Raw genomic sequence first — 16,681 nt, 5'->3', positions numbered from 1 at the left:
AGGATGAATCTCTCTAGTCCTGTCAGATTCGATGAGATTTGTCCATTTTACCGCGTCGTTTACAATCCTGTTTGTTGTGGGTATAAGCCGAATCGGCTCAAGTTGATGAGAGCAGTCCAGGTTCGCGCTGTTAATCATGGTGGACGCAATTCTGAGATCAGTACAGATGGGAATAACAAAGGGACAACAGCCAAGGCTGTAGCCAGGCCTGCTGGCTCTCATGTGGCCGTGGATGCCTCTAGGCTGGAGCCTAGAGTTGAGGAGAAGGATGGATACTGGGTTCTCAAAGAGGAGTTCAGGACTGGAATTAATCCTCAAGAGAAGGTGAGATTCCCAATTGAGCTATTCCTTTGATTTGAATGGGTTTAGAAATTATAAAAATTGTCTTGAACTTTAACCATGGATATATAGTTGAAGTGTCTTGTAAAATAATTAGAGTGTCTTCATTCTCTGTCTGCAGCTTAAGTTGGAGAAGGAACCCATCAAACTGTTCATGGAAAATGAGATAGAAAAGCTTGCAAAGAAGCCCTTTGCTGAAATTGAGAATCACGAAGTTGATAAGGACAGTATAGATGTACGTGTAAAGTGGATGGGTCTCTTTCACAGAAGAAAGCATCAGTGTAGGTGCCCTAATTCAATTCTTCTAGGCTATGTCTTTGCCTGAAATTTTGTTTTTTTCTGGGGTTATTTGATCATTGCGAGCCGAACCAAATTTTGTTCTTTGTTGGTTTTTGTTGGTTTTTTAAGATGGGAGATTCATGATGAGAATTAGGCTTCCGAATGGTGTGACTAGCAGTCTCCAAACTCGATATTTGGCAAGCGTGATCCAAAAATATGGAGGAGAGGGAAGCGCAGATATAACGACTCGGCAGAATTGGCAGATTCGTGGAGTTGTGCTGGATGACGTACCTGCCATATTGAAAGGGCTGAAGGAGGTTGGATTGTCAAGCTTGCAGAGTGGAATGGACAATGCTAGAAACCCTATAGGCAATCCTTGGACAATGCTAGAAACCCTATAGGCAATCCTTTAGCAGGAATTGATCCTCATGAGATCATTGATTCAAGGCCATATACAAAAGTTCTGACTGACTACATCCACAACAATGGCAACGGGAATCCCTCCATAAGCAACCTGTGAGTGCTAAAGTAGATTCTGCTGGTGGCATTTATTTTTGATGTTGAATTGATTCTCGTAAAGTTTAGTTGCCAAGTGGGTGTAGCTTGGGTTCCATGGAGATTGACGTGCTTGTTTTATGGAGTAATTTTTATATGAAAGATAATTTGTTCACTTATACATGTTTAGGTGTAGTTAATATCATCGTACAGTAAATCGCTAATAAAAAGTGTAGCTTGAGTCTCACCGAAGTAATTTTTACATGAAAAATAACCGCTCACCCAAACATAAGCGAGTGTAGCTAGCATCCATCTCCATTATAGTGAACCACTAAAAAAATTGGTGTAAAGTTTAGTTTATTTTTTCCATTTTGTTTGGGAAACAAATTGATCTTATACTTCTTTGAGTTCAGGAGAGATGTTACATAGGGATCCTTTTTTCAAGAGGTCTTTTGTTCATGCAGGCCACGTAAATGCAACATCTGTGTTGTGGGTTCACACGACTTGTTTGAACATCCCCACATCAATGACCTCGCCTACGTTCCTGCAATGAAAAATGAGAGATTTGGTTTCAACCTGCTCGTTGGTGGATTGCTTACTTCGAAACGCTGGGAAAAGGCAGTTCCACTTGATGCTTGGGTGGCCGGAGACGATGTTGTTCCAGTATGCAGAGCCATTTTGGAGGCCTTTAGAGATCTGGGCAACCGGGGAAATCGCCAGAAGACTCGAGTGATGTACCTGATTGATGAGATGGTAATGCTACAATTTCTGTACTGATTTATGGTTACTATAGCATTATACATTATCCAGTATGCAGATCCTTAATTATTGCTTCCAGGGAATATGCACAACTAGTTTCGAATTACTTATAATTTCAAAATAAATCCATATCATAATAATAATCATTCACTTTTTTTTTTTTCAAATGTGGTTTTAGTATTAGTTATATCTATGAACAATATTTACTTGCTATTCCTAGGAATCAAGTAGATAATATATCATAGCACTAGATTCAAACCTACCAGGGAAGAAGAAAACTAAAAGTCAAAGTGGGTATTAGATATACAGACAGATATATCATAGCATGAAATTCAAACCAAGAAAGAGAAAAAGAAAACAGATCATCCTCATCATTTTTTCATTTCTTTTCATTAGTTTCATTCCCTATCATTAGTTTTTAAGTTCACCCTCAAGCAATATGGTATATGAGATCCAGGCCATTATGATAGCCTTTGTTTGTGAGAAAAAGAACCTACCTATAGATTTGACTACTAAAACATATGAATTTATTTATTTTACTAATCATGACTTCTCCATTTAATCTCTACACCTTAATTGCCATTTAATTCAGCTCTAGGTTGTCTGTATGTCAATACACTGAACATATATTAATAGTAAGATGAAAATACATTTCTGATCTGTTACCACAGATTCATCTTAAAATCTCTTGTCATATTGGCAACCATAGAGTGCCATAGAAATCTGATAACTGTGACGTGCTTGATACCACATTCCTCGTAACAAATGAGTTGTTACTGTAATATCCATTTGCCCATTGCCTGGGTTTGATGATTTGAATTTTCACAAGCAGCCGAACTTAGTTGTAGATGAATTGCTGTACCAACTTTCTACATAGTATTCTAATTTCCTTCATCTGTGAACTAAGATTGAGAATCATGATATGATTGGTTGCAGGGAATAGAGCGCTTCCGTTCAGAAGTGGTGAAGAGAATGCCAGGAGAGAAGTTGGAAAGAGCAGCAACAGAAGACATGTTAGATAAATCATGGGAGCGCAGGAGTTACCTTGGTGTGCACCCACAGAAGCAGGAAGGCTTGAATTTTGTAGGTCTCCATGTTCCAGTGGGTCGATTTCAGGCAGAAAATATGATTGAATTGGCTCGTCTTGCAGAACAATATGGCACCCAGGAACTCCGCCTCACAATAGAGCAAAATGCCATCATTCCAAACGTACCTACAAATAAGATAGAGGCACTTTTACAGGAACCCCTCCTCCAAAAATTTTCCCCTTCCCCTCCTCTTCTTCTCAGCACCTTAGTGTCTTGTCCCGGCAACCAGTTCTGTGGGCTGTCAATAATCGAAACAAAAGCAAGAGCCTTGAAAATCACAGAGGAATTGGATAGAACCATGGAAGTTCCCAAGCCTGTGAGAATGCACTGGATAGGATGCCCTCATACATGTGGACAAGTGCAGATTGCAGACATTGGCTTCCTGGGTTGCATGACTAAGGATGAAAACATGGAAGCTGTTGAGGGAGTGGACATATTCATGGGAGGTGGCGTGGGAGCAGATTCACATCTAGGGGACTTAATCCACAAGGGAGTACCTTGCAAGGACTTGGTACCTGTGGTTCAAGAACTACTTATTAAACACTTTGGAGCCATGAGGAAAGCAGACATATCAAAACGAATTCCAATTTCTCACCCATCGTCATCTTCACTGCTCATGTAACTCTCATTTTACGGCGGGGGCAGATTTTACACTCAAAAGTTTCTCCGATAACTTAGCCGATTGTTATTGCTTTCAGTATAACAAATCCTGAGATCAATAATTTTTTATTTCTTCTAGTGATGTAGGATGCTCGTATGATGACATCAATCAAGAATCCTTTTAATATAAAGATTTCATAAAGGGATAAGATAAAGCCGTTAAAGATGTGCCCCTTTTTTTTATCGATTTGATTTACTGGAAACATTTTAAATTTCGCTGGAATTTATTATTATTAATTATATATATATATATAAAAGAAAGAATTTATTGATTTCAAAAATCAATTTATTACTATTATATGTGTTAGAGTTCTAATAAAATTAGTAATCTTATTTAACTTTGTTAATCATATGCTTGTTTGCTAGTTATCAGTCATCGCTAGAAGTCTTTCAAGTTTATTTTATGATTTATATGGAGAACAAAAGCATCACAATTATTAGAACCATTATCAATAATTAAAGATGAGGAAGGAAGAGTATTTTGGATTATTGTTTTCATCAAAATGTACATCGTTTTGGAACAAAATTTCTTTAGAAGTAGGATCAAAGAATTTATAAGTTTTCATGTTTTTATTTTTTTATTTTTTTCTTTCTTTTTATGTTTTTTCATTTTCCACTTATGAGAGGTTGTACATGGGTACTTAATGAGGCCTAATTGTAGAGACTCATTCTTTGTTTTTTTTTTCCTCCTCACTTTTTGTTTTCTTAGCTATATCTATTGTGTTGGAGTCTTATTCTTATGTGATGATTTGTCAATATTATCTTCTAGCTATAGCTAGAAACTTGTATTGTTCCAATAAATTAAGTTTAAGTACAACATAGTTTCTCAGGTAATGAAGTGATTTCTCTTAGTTCTTCATTTTGTGATTTCTCTTCGTTCTTCATTTTGTGTGAGCCCTTTGTAAAAGTGTTAAGATTTGCAGTATGATAGGTGGTTATTTTTATACTCTTACATTATGGTATTAAATTAAAATATTTTAATAAATTTATGTTCAATTATATATTATTTAAAAAAAAATATAATTTTCTTTTCAATTATATATTATTAAAAACAAATTTGTTTATTGTTATTTTATATTTTATAATTGTATATTTATTATTTTAGATGTGAGCCTTATCCATATGTGTTGAGTTGTCAATATTATCTTCTAGCTATAGTTAGAAACTTGTATTGTTCTGTAAATTAAATTTAAGTACAACATAGTTTTTCAAGTAATGAAGTGATTTCTCTTAGTTCTTCATTTTGTGATTTCTCTTCATTTTTCATTTTGTGTGAGCTCTGTGTAGAAGTGTTAAGATTTACATGATAGGTGGCTATTTTTATACTCTTACATTATGGTATTAAATTAAAATATTTTTATAATTTTCTTTTCAATTATATATTATTAAATAACAAATTTGTTTATTGTTATTTTATATTTTATAATTGTATATTTATTATTTTAAATATGAAATCTAAATATGCATTGAGAAACATGCACTCTTATACAAAAATATAATAGTTCTCCTATCTTTCCCCACTCAATCCAAAAAATATTATAGATATCCACTTTTATATAAATATAAACATAACAATTAGAATTACCAGAAATATATTACACTACTATATTCTAAGATCAATACATGTGACAAAAAGAGATACAAGTCAATTAGAAATCTTTCTTCCCCCATGTACATGAACAACACTAGACCTTCCTATTGTGCTATAGCTTCTTTTGAGGGTACATCTACCAATTTGTTAATATCTATAAAAATTTAACAAGTAATATAATAGTGAACCTATCTCTCTAATTTGACCAGTTCACCACCAATTTTTTGAAGCTCCCAATGCTTGCAAAAATATAATCTCTTTTTATAAGGAAAATTTTAACAAAATCTTAAAGGAAAATAGTTTTGCACTATTATTTGAACCCTCACTTGTTCCAAAATTTAAGGTAAGGGAATTAGAGTGAGATAAAAACAAGACAACAACAGTTCCACATCTTTCAAAAATGGCATGAAATTTTCCATCGAAGAACCCTCATGCTTCATTATGATTTATCAATGGTTCTTTCATGACCCTAAGAACCTTTTCCTTTTATCTCAGCAACCTTCTTTAAAGGAAATTCTAATTTTGTGTGCCACTATAAGAAATTCTCTACCTTTGTCTTCAAAAGTCCACCTATTGCTAACCTCCATAACCCCCATAGAATATAACAACAAAGAGATTGAAACTGAATTAGTGAAGGGTCCTCAAACCAAGTCTCAAAACACTAAGGTAGGTTCCTAGAATTCCACTATCTTAGACAATTTAAAGATTGGAGCACACCCTAACACATAGAAATAGCATATGAACAAGTAACAAAAAGGTGGCCTAGCTATTCATCTTTTTGTTTGCAAAGAATACAATGATTTGGTCCTTTCCAAAAACATTTTTTTCGATTGTCCCAAGTCAGAATTCTACTTGATAGAACTAACTAGGAGAAGATCCAAATATTTAAAGGAGAATAAATCCTCCAAATGCTTACTCACCACCAATGTCTTTCTCCCGATAAATCCATTTAGGATAAATCCTCATATCCTAACTTTGTTGTAAGGATACTTATGGTCTTATTCCAATACCATGTTATTTCAGCCTAGTCTTGTAAAACAATAAGATTGTGACATAGTAAGGAGATACATTTTATAGTCAATTGAACTACTAAAACACTTTGAAAATTTAAATAACCATTTTTGCAACCATCTTCCAAGAACACCTTGAACCCCAACATTAGCTGCAACGATCACACCTTTTGGGTGTAGAACCTATTTCAACTCTTTTGATAAACAAATTATCTATGGAACTAATACCCAAGGATGTTCTTCTACTATAATATATTTTCCATTACCAACTTTCCAAGTTGCTCATCTACCTAAGATTGGAGATGCTTACATCAAATCTTTCCAAACATTTGAAGTTTCTTTGAGAGATTTATTTTTAGTTCAAAAATAGAGATTGAAAAATTGAATGGGAAAAGTTTTGAGTTGTGGTAGCACAAAATGGAAGACTTGTTGGTGGAAAGTGATCAGTGGATTGATTTGGATCTAGGTACTACATCGGGAATGTTAACAAAAGACTAGATAAAGTTCTATCAGAAGGAAAAGAACACAATATGATTGTGTCTCTTTGATTTGATATTACTGAATGTGATAGGGAGGGGCTATGAAAAAGGCTTTGAAGGACAAGTTTGGAGCTTCATATCATTCTAAGTCTCTGGTAAATAAATTTTTCTTGTGAAAAAGTTATATAACCTAAGGACTAAGGATGGAGACTTAGCAACAAAGCATCTAAATTCTTTCAATATTGTTGTGTGTCAATTATTATTTATTAATATTAAGATTTTGTATAAGGATACCTACATTATTCTGTTATGTTGTATACTAGACTCCTAGGATAATATGGTTGTTACCATATGTAGTAATGCAATTACCTTAAAATTTGATGAAGTAATATCATCCTTGTTGTGAGAGTAGATGAGACAAAAAAAAAGAAAATTGGAGAGACAAAACAAAGATGCCTTGTCTGTAAGAGGACACTCCCAAAAAAGAAATAGGAATCAATCCTCAAGTGGGAGATCTACATCTAGAGGAAGATCTAAATCTCCAGGAAAGTTCATAAAGGTATGTTGGAAATGTGGAAAATAAGGGCATTATAAAAAAGTTTGTAAAGCCAAAGTTGTGGAGAAAGCAAAGGGATTTATAGACTCTCCTTCTATAGAAGCAAATAACTCCTCAGATGAAGGAGGGGATGTGTACTTGGATTTTTTGAGGACACAAGTAGATCATGAGGCATGGTTGGTCAAATCAGGTGGATATTTTCATATGAATCCTCATAAGGAGTGGTTTTGTGAGTATGAGAGATTCAATGGTCGTGATGTTTTCTTAGGAGATGAATCGAGAGCTAGAATCATAGGATGAAGAAAAGTCAATATGAAACTCATGGATGGAAGAATTAGGAAACTCGCCCATGTTCTGAACATTCAAGGATTAGGTAGAAGCTCGATTTTTGTAAGCAAGATGAGAAATTCAAGTGTAAGAACTGTTTGAAAATGATACCTACAAGATAGTTCAAGAAGCAATGGTATTATTGAGGGGAGTTTAAATCGGAATTCTGTATAAGTTGTTGGGAAGCATTGCTAGTGCTGGTTGAAACAATTCTATTGTTCCTAAGAGTGGAGTAGAGGAAGGAAAAACTCTTGTAGCTTCAGGAGAAAACACTATGTTGTGGCATCAAATATTGGGACATACTGGAGAGAAGGGCCTTTGAGTATTACATGTTAATGGTATGGTATAAAGTATGCCTAATTTATATCTGAATTTTTATTTCTATTAGAATTTTTTATATGGGAAGTAGAATCAAGTGAAATTCTCCTATGTTGCTAAGAGGGAGGAGGGCATACTACATCTAGTGCACAGTGAAGTGTTTAAACCTCTCTTAGTTCCATCATTGGGTAAATATATGTTCTACATCTCATTTAAAAATGAATTCTCAAGGAATACATGGATATATTTCCTCGTGAATAAAGCTGACGTCTTTGATATATTTAAAGAATTTAAGGATCTAGTGGAGGATCAAACATAGAAGAAAATAAAGGTGTTGAGGATGGATAATGGTGGAGAGTTCCATAGGAAGAAATTTGAAGATTTCTATAAGTGTGGTGTAGCACGATATAAGACTACCCCATACACACCTCAACAACATGGACTTACAAAAAGGATGTAGAGGACATTGGTGGAAAAATAAAGGAGCATGCTCAATGGTGCTAGGTTAGGACATGGATTCTGGGAAGAGGTAGTGGATACTACATGTTACTTGGTAAATATATCACCCTCGTCGAAATTGGATGATAAGAATCCACATGAGGTATGGACTAGTAAGAAACCACCTCTTTCACATCTCAAGTTATTTGGCTATGATGCATATGTAAATGTTCTAAAGGAAAAAAAAATGGATAGAAAATTTGAAAGGTGCATCAAAAGACGAAGAACCACATACCTTAGTTTTGGGGAGATCCATTCGAGAAAGAAGGTAGCCATAAATGTATACCTCACCTAATTTGCATTCAAATTTTTATTTTATTATTAATGATGATGATATTAGAGAAGTTAGAGAGGAAGTTGATTCAAGGGATGGAAGACACTAGAAAATCACCACGGTTGAGGAAACGGAGGCCTTGGAAAAAAATGAGGCTTGGGATCCACTGGAGTTTCTAGATAGAAGAAAACCCATTGGTAGAAAATGGGGTTTTAAGAAGAAGTTGATTGCAGAAGGAAAAGTGGAAAAATACAAAGATTAGTTGGTAGAAAAAGGTTATTCCCAGGTGTAGGGAATTGACTTTGGTCATATTTTTTCTCTTGTTTCAAAGTTATCTTAGATTATATTTATTTGATTTGTTGTTTCTTCTTTTGATTTTAAGGTAAAACATATGGATGTGAGGACAACATTCCTACTTGGGTATTTGGAAGAAGAGATCTACATGGGGTAGCTAGAAGGTTTTGTAGTGAAGGGTAAGAAAGAGTTGGTATTTAGGTTGAAAAATTCCTTCTATGGATTGAAGCAGTCACCAATGATGTGGTATTGAAAATTTGACACACATATATATAGGGACTTGGCTTCACAAGGAGAAAAGCATATCATTGTGTGTATTTTAAATTAGTTGGTGATCATCTTATTTATTTGTTCTTGTATGTAGACAATATTTTGTTGATTGGAAATGATAGGAAAATCATCCAAGAGATGAAAACTATTTGTCCTCTAAATTTTACATGAAGGATATGGATGCTGCCAATTTTATCTTGAGCATGAAAATTAAAAGAGACCAAGAAAATATGAAAATCTAGTTAAATCAAAGAAAGTATGATGAGACAATATTGTAGAGGTATAATATGTAGGAAAGTAAATCGATGAAGGTTCCTATTCATTTAAGTGTAATGTTATCTATAGATTAGTGTCCCAAGACATGAGAAGAGGAATATGACATGTCCCATGTTGCATATGCTAATGTAGTTGGATGTTTGATGAATGCAATGGTTTGTTCCAAACTGGACATTGCACATGTGGTGGGAGTATTGAGCAAGAATATGTCAAAACTAAGTAGGGAGAATTGGAAAATAGTGAAGAGCGTTTTCAAGTATTTGCATGGCACGACTGGATACAAATTGTTTTATCATGGAAGACCTATATTGGATAGAGTGTTGGACATTCATGGCTTTGTTGATGAAGATTGGGATGGACATATGGATCACATAAGATCTACAATTGTGTATGTCTTTAACCTATTTGGAGGAGAAATCAGCTAGATGAGCAAGAGACACCATGTAGTGGCACTTTCAACTACATAAGCTAAATACATAGAAGCCACTCATGTAAGGAAGGAAGCAGTTTGGCTATAGATATTGTATTCAGGTATGGGGTGTTGGAAAATCAAAGTAGTTATATTAAGGTTTGATTCTCCTTTATTAATAATTACTTGTGAGTGTGTTGGTTTCTTTTACTTCTTTATTATCTTATATTTCATCAAGAAATGACCATATTATGTGTTTATCAAGATCACAAAACAAGAGACACAAGATATAGGCACTATGTCAGGGAAAAAACCCTTCAAGGGGAAATCTAGTCAAGATAATTCTTCCTTTCAATAGTATTCTTTGAGACTATTCACCCTAGACTAAGACCAGACCTTCCCTCCACACCAAGTCAGCCTCCCAGATCTTCGACCCCTTCCAGTAACTTTGACTAGGTAGCAGCTTTCGGCAACAATGAAACTTAGGAGACTTTGATCTCCCAATCTAGACAATGAAACAAAGAGAGAGAGGCACCAAAATATCAATTTTATTCCTCTCCTTAGACATCTCAAAACTCACACTTCTTTCGACTTCCCGACAACATACTTCGTACTTCTCTAGCTACTCTTGAGATATCGAACTTGATTGAGAATTTATGCTCCAAATGACTTCAACTAGCTTGTATTTATAAGCTTATTGTGGATCAAATTAGGATCCTTAGGCCAACTCGATCTCTCTTAGGCCGACATGATGTGGAGGGTACATAAATCATATTTGACTCAATACTAAACCTTTTTACATGATTCAAAATCCTATGAAGGGTCTCTTTGAATGTACAATGACTCTATAAACACAATATTAATCCTAGGAGTCCATAATGGGGACTTTTAATAATATAATGATGACTCAAGCATGAAACCCATGTTTTAATAAGTCATTGTTAAAATAATAAAAATTCTTTTCTTTATTTTTTTTACAAGTACATTACGGGATGACTCAAGTACATTAATGAAGACCGAACATAGTTACATTTTCCAACACTCCCTCTTAACTAGGGAGGTATTCATACTGTACAAATACAATGGAAGATCTAAAACTATATGAACCTTGAAGAACTTTAGGCACCGCAATGCCATGGACTAGATTCCTGACCAAGGAAATCTATCCATTGGTCTCTCAACAATTTAGGCACTGCAATTCCACAGACTAGATTCCTGACCAAGGCAATCTATCCATTTGTCTCTCAACAATTTAAGCACTAAAATTCCATGGACTAGATTCCTAACCAAATAAATCTATCCAAGTGGGAATAAGGTGGAATCAAGCTTTCAACCCCTCTAGGTACCATTAGGCTTACTTACTAACCACCAAGTTACCAAAATATCCAGGCGTGTATCCAAAAATAGAACTCAATAACAAACACCACATTTCCAAGTTCAGGACCTAGACATCAACACAAAGTGTCAACCATATGTCTTCCCAGGCAATGCTTCACTCGCAAAGCCTCAACAAATCTCTTCCATACTCTTATCATCAATACAATCAAAAATATCTACCAAACCAAGTAGGTCACTTAGATATTCAAACTTCGTATTAGGAATAGCCTTTGTTAGTATGTCTGTTACCTTCTCATCTGTCGAGACATACTCCAACTTTACGATCCCATCTTGCACCGAGTTCCTAATAAAGTGGAACTTATTATTGATATGTTTCATCCTATAATGAAACATGGGATCTATAGACATCTTGATACAACTTTGATTGTCACAATTAATCACAATAGGACCAGAGGCTTCTTGAACAAATATGTCAAAAGCTTCCTTAACCAAACAACCTATTTTCATACTTCACATGCAACCACACATTCTGCCTTGGGACTACTCAATGAAATGGGATCTTGCTTCCTACTCATCCATGAGATCATAACATCTCCCAGACTAAAGCATCCTCTAGTAGTTCTCCTTCCATCGGTCTCACTGCCACCCAATCAGTGTCTGTGAAACCAATTAGCTTGACTTCCTTACTATCATACTTTAGGCAGTGATGTATAGTGCCACGAAGATACCTCGATATATGTTTGGCAACTATCCAATGATCATGACGAGGCTCCAACTAAAATTGACTAATAATATTCACTACAAAACATATATCTGGACTAATGTTTACCAGATAGATTAGGGAACCCACCAACTGCCGATATGTGGTAGGATCCATGAGAATAGAGTCAGAGCTTCTCAACTTATTGAGGTTGGTGATCATAGGAGTAGTCATAGGCTTGGAATCCATCATCCTAAATTTCTACAATAACTTGATGATGTACTTTCCTTTCCCCAAATATATCTCCCCGGGTCTTTTCCATATTTATAGACCTAGGTAATAATGCATCAGTTCTAGATCCTTCATTTCAAATTTAGCTACCAACATCTTCTTGCATTTTTGGATTCTTTGCTCTAAACCTATGATGAATAGATCATCCACACCAAGTCAGCCTCCCAGATCTTTGACCCCTTTTAGTAACTTCGATTAGGCAACAGCTTCACAACAGGAAACTTCTAGCAACAACGAAACTTAGGATACTTTGATCTCTCAGTCCAAACCACAAAATAGAGAGAGAGAGACACCAAAATCTTGATTTTCTTCCTCTCCTTAGACTTCCCCAAACTTGCACTTATTTCAACTTCCTGACAACAAACTTCGCACTTCTCCAGCTACTCTTGAGATATCAAACTTGCTTGAGAATTGATGCTCCAAATGACTTCTACTAGCTTGTATTTATAGGATTCTTGTGAGTCAAATTAGGATCCTTAGGCTGACTTGATCTCTTTTAGGCCAACTTGATGTGGAGGGTACATAAATCATATTTGACTCCATACTAAATGTTTTTATATGATTCAAAAGCCCAAGAAGGATCTCTTTGAATGTAATTTGACTCTATAAATTCAATATTAATCCTATGAGTCCACAATGGGGACTTTGACTAATATAATGATGACCCAAGCATGAAACCCATGCTTTAATTAGTCTTTTTTACAATAATAAAAAATATTTTCTTTATTCTTTTGACAAGTACATTACATGATGACTCAAGTACATTAATGAAAACCAAATATATTTAAATTTTCCAACATGGGGTTGGTAAAACAATGTATAAGGATATATTGTGACAACCAAAGTGCAATTTTCTTGGAAGAGAACCCAAATTATCATTTGAAAACAAGGAATATTGATGTTTAATATCACTTTGTGGGAGATATGACTGAACAAAAGAAGGCGTTGTTGGTAAATGTGGGCACTTTGAAGAATGTTGAAGATGCATTAATAAAATATGTGAGAGCTAAAAGGTTCTCTTGGTGTAGAGAAACAATGTGCATCATTTTCCTGAGTTGTTGATTGTGTACTCCTATGACTCCCTGTATGCAAAGAAAACAACAAGTGGGAGAATATTGGATATGTGTTATATCATTTGCATGACTTATATCCACCATGAACAAAGGGGGTTCCTAAGAGGGGATATCCACTCCCCCTTGTCCAGGGAGTATGTGAGGGAAGAGAGTCCCCCTTGCATGGGATTTAGTGCAACACCCTAAAATAAATTTTGAGGGTGGTTGTTTGCACCCATTTTTGGAGTTTTTTAGTGCATAGTTTTGCTAAAAGAGGTTTTGCAATGCATGGTGGTTTTTCCCATGGTTTTGTAGTTTTGTTTATGGAACTATAGTTGGATTGGAAGTTAATATACCCCATGAGATGTTTATTTATTGTAACACTATACAAAAAATATATTGAAAAAAAGCTTCCAAGTTTTCTTGTGTTTGGGTTCCTAGGATAAAATCATTGTGTAAATTTGTGTATTCTCTATTGTATCTTTTCTATTTTATTAAGAATATGTTTGCACTATTAATTGTATAGGGTTAAAACTTACAATAAATAGTGTCAACTGCATCATGTATTATTTTTATGAACAAAAACCCAAAATTTTCCTTTGAAATGATATTTGACAATCTCGCTTTGATTATTTTGCCTATCATTTTTAAGATAAGTTTACAAATCAAGTTACAACGGGAAATGGCCTTGAAATTATCAACATTAGCTAGGGAATTCTTCTTAGGAATCAGTGCATTGAATGTAGTGTTCATAGCCCCATAACTTTGCAAGAAATTAATGATTTTTAAACCACCCTCAAGAGTTTATCCTCGAAGAAAAAAAAAATCAATATAAAATTTGACAATATAACTGCCTAGGCCTAGGATTTCATCCCTTTTTAAGGAAAATAAGACCTCCTTTAGCTCATACATGATGATTGTAGCATCAAGAGATTCATTAATTTCTAGATTAAAAAAAAAAACCTTCAAAACAAGTGGATAATTCTCATTTTCCCCACAATATATGATGAATCATACCTCTTAAACCAATCCTAGTAATAGTCCTTCCCATTAGTAGCTATATCTTTAAAGATTTTGGCTTTCTATCCATTGAAGGTATCTAGGTCCCAATTCATATTCACTGATTATCTATGTGATGCATAATTTTGAGAAACCTTGGTATTATTGTCACCATCCTTTAGCCATATGGCATGACTTTTGAAATGCCAAGTTATCTCTTCCAATTCTAGGAGCTTCTTCTTTTGATTTTCCAAATATTTCAAATTCTCCATTTTCTTGACTGGAAAAACACTAGCTATATTTGTGTGAAAATATTGATTATCTCCAGTTTTAATTTCCTTAAATTTTCTTGGTTGTCTTCTTGTTCTTGTTTGACCCATTCACTAGCAATTTTCTTCCCCCTTTTCATATTAATTGCAAATTGCATCATTTCCAAATATACTAACAATGGGTTGAATAGTTTCTATGAACTTATTAACTCTTTAAACATATCCTCCTCTGACTCAACATAATTACACTTAAAAGGACCAAGTGGGTTTTCATTCTACCTCTCAATCTATTGTAATATTGGACAATGATTAGAAGCTCCACCCACATTGAATTAGGACTAATAATGTTCAACATTTTCAATTAGTTTTTCCACCATGAACAACCAATTGAATATTTTTAATATGGCTAAGGTTCCTCCCTTATAATTTCTCCGATTTGGTACTATTTGTACAAGTTCAATATCAATTAGATATTGTTCTTCAAAAAAATGAATAAAATATTATTCTAATGGATCATGTCCAGCCAAATACTCCCAAATTTAATTGGATGACATGGTTAGATTATGATTTCCTTAAAGAATTAGGTTATCACCTTGAATAACCTCTTAATCCTTGAGAGAGTCCCAAAATGGCCTTCAATAAAAAAAATGCCTCTATAAATGGAAGAGCATGTAGGCTTTTCCCAAAGCCTTTACATCTCATTCTAGCAAAAAACTTGCTAGAAGAAGATTTGTAGAGATAGAATTAATTTTATGGTTACAAGTTATTAAAATACCACCTAAAAAATCATTACCATCTGAAGAACTAAATTTCAATTATTTATAATAGGACCTCAATTGCTTTGGTACCTAGAAACATCATTTAGTGTAGTGTAATGACAATTTGAATCTATACAATAAATAATATGTTAAGGGATATATTTTTTGAGGTGTCCCCTACCCATTTATGTTTAAGGTAATAAAAAGCATGACATAATCTTCGATAAGGGCTTTCCTACTTTAAGTGTAACGCTCCCTTCCACCCCCTTGCATTATTTCAAACTGTGGAAGTTATTACTTTATAATTAATTCGATCTTCATGGACTATGATGAATATGGGTTACAAAGATATACTTTTTCCAACTCTATCAAAACACAAAACCAATTTCACCATTGTGTTCGACTTGTTGAGAGATTTCCAGCGACATAAATTTTATCTTAATCTGACTCTCAGATTAAAAAGTTAGATTTTTTTTTCTTTCTTCCAATGACATAAACTTGGTTTTTTGGTAGGGGAGTCAAAATTCCATTTTTTTAAGAATGACATTAAAAAATAATTTTTTGTGTGCAATAAACGTCAATAAACACCCCAAAAATGAAAAGTGTTTATGCTACATTAATGTTTTTTAATTAAAATTCCAAAATTTTTTAGAAATGGCATTGAAAGTAAAATATCATGACTCTGAAAAATCTTTAAATTCCAATAGTTTTTTACGGTAACATTAAAAATAAAGTATCACAACTCTAAAAACCCTAAAAATTCTAACAATTTCCAACCATATCATTAAAGATAAATATCATGACTCTCAAAAACCTTAAAATTTTGACAATTTTCAACCATGGCATTAAAGACAAAATATCATGACTTCAAAAAAACTTAAAATTTCGAAAATTTCCAGCCATGGAATTATAACCAAATATCGTGACTACAAAAAACCCTAAAAATGAATACTTAAACCAAAGAGTTATTATATTAAGAGCATTTTTTTTTTAATTCTAAAAGTATAGCTCTTTAAAAATCTTATCGTAAGGCAACTTGATACATTACAGTAAAAATTTAGAAATCAACCATCAAATTGACACACAATGGGGGTGAATTTGACCCATTTCAATGAAAACTTAAAAGTCAACCATCAAATTGACAGACAATGGGGCAAGGGGCCGGGGGGCACAGCGGGAGAAGGGGGGAAGGGGAGTAGACTTGATCCATTGTAATGAAAACTTAAATCAGCTATCAAATTGACACATAGTGAGATTGAATTCCTAGTTGAGCATCGACACAACCCCTGCAGGAAAAAAATGAAAATGAAAACTTTAAATAAACATTAAATAATATTAAATAATAATAATAA

The 16,681-nt window shown here is 34.1% G+C and overlaps 1 protein-coding gene across 1 annotated transcript; it reads left to right on the top strand.

Annotated features, from left to right (window-relative positions):
- On the top strand, positions 1–3,582 carry LOC149235888 (ferredoxin--nitrite reductase, chloroplastic-like). Its single transcript, XM_089368698.1, has 6 exons — positions 1–324; positions 461–620; positions 748–987; positions 1,020–1,134; positions 1,578–1,866; positions 2,809–3,582. Exons 1-6 carry the CDS (start codon positions 4–6, stop codon positions 3,580–3,582), a joined length of 1,899 nt encoding a protein of 632 aa, XP_089224824.1. The 5' UTR covers positions 1–3.
- Positions 3,583–16,681: the final 13,099 nt, after the last annotated feature.

The sequence above is a fragment of the Pinus tabuliformis genome, chromosome 8 (assembly GCF_031772625.1).
Source record: "Pinus tabuliformis cultivar Carrire ecotype Pingquan chromosome 8, CPIR1, whole genome shotgun sequence".
In the NCBI taxonomy this organism is placed as follows: domain Eukaryota; kingdom Viridiplantae; phylum Streptophyta; class Pinopsida; order Pinales; family Pinaceae; genus Pinus; species Pinus tabuliformis.
Note: the sequence above shows the minus strand (reverse complement) of the source record. Positions and strands in the feature narration are given on the sequence as shown.

Bases quoted from the DNA above. Each gene is read 5' to 3' on its own strand.
- LOC149235888 (XM_089368698.1), top strand. From the start codon at position 4: ATGAATCTCTCTAGTCCTGTCAGATTCGATGAGATTTGTCCATTTTAC. The intron at 988-1,019 runs GCAATCCTTGGA...GAAACCCTATAG, and splicing joins CAATGCTAGAAACCCTATAG to GCAATCCTTTAGCAGGAATT. The intron at 1,135-1,577 runs GTGAGTGCTAAA...TTGTTCATGCAG, and splicing joins AATCCCTCCATAAGCAACCT to GCCACGTAAATGCAACATCT.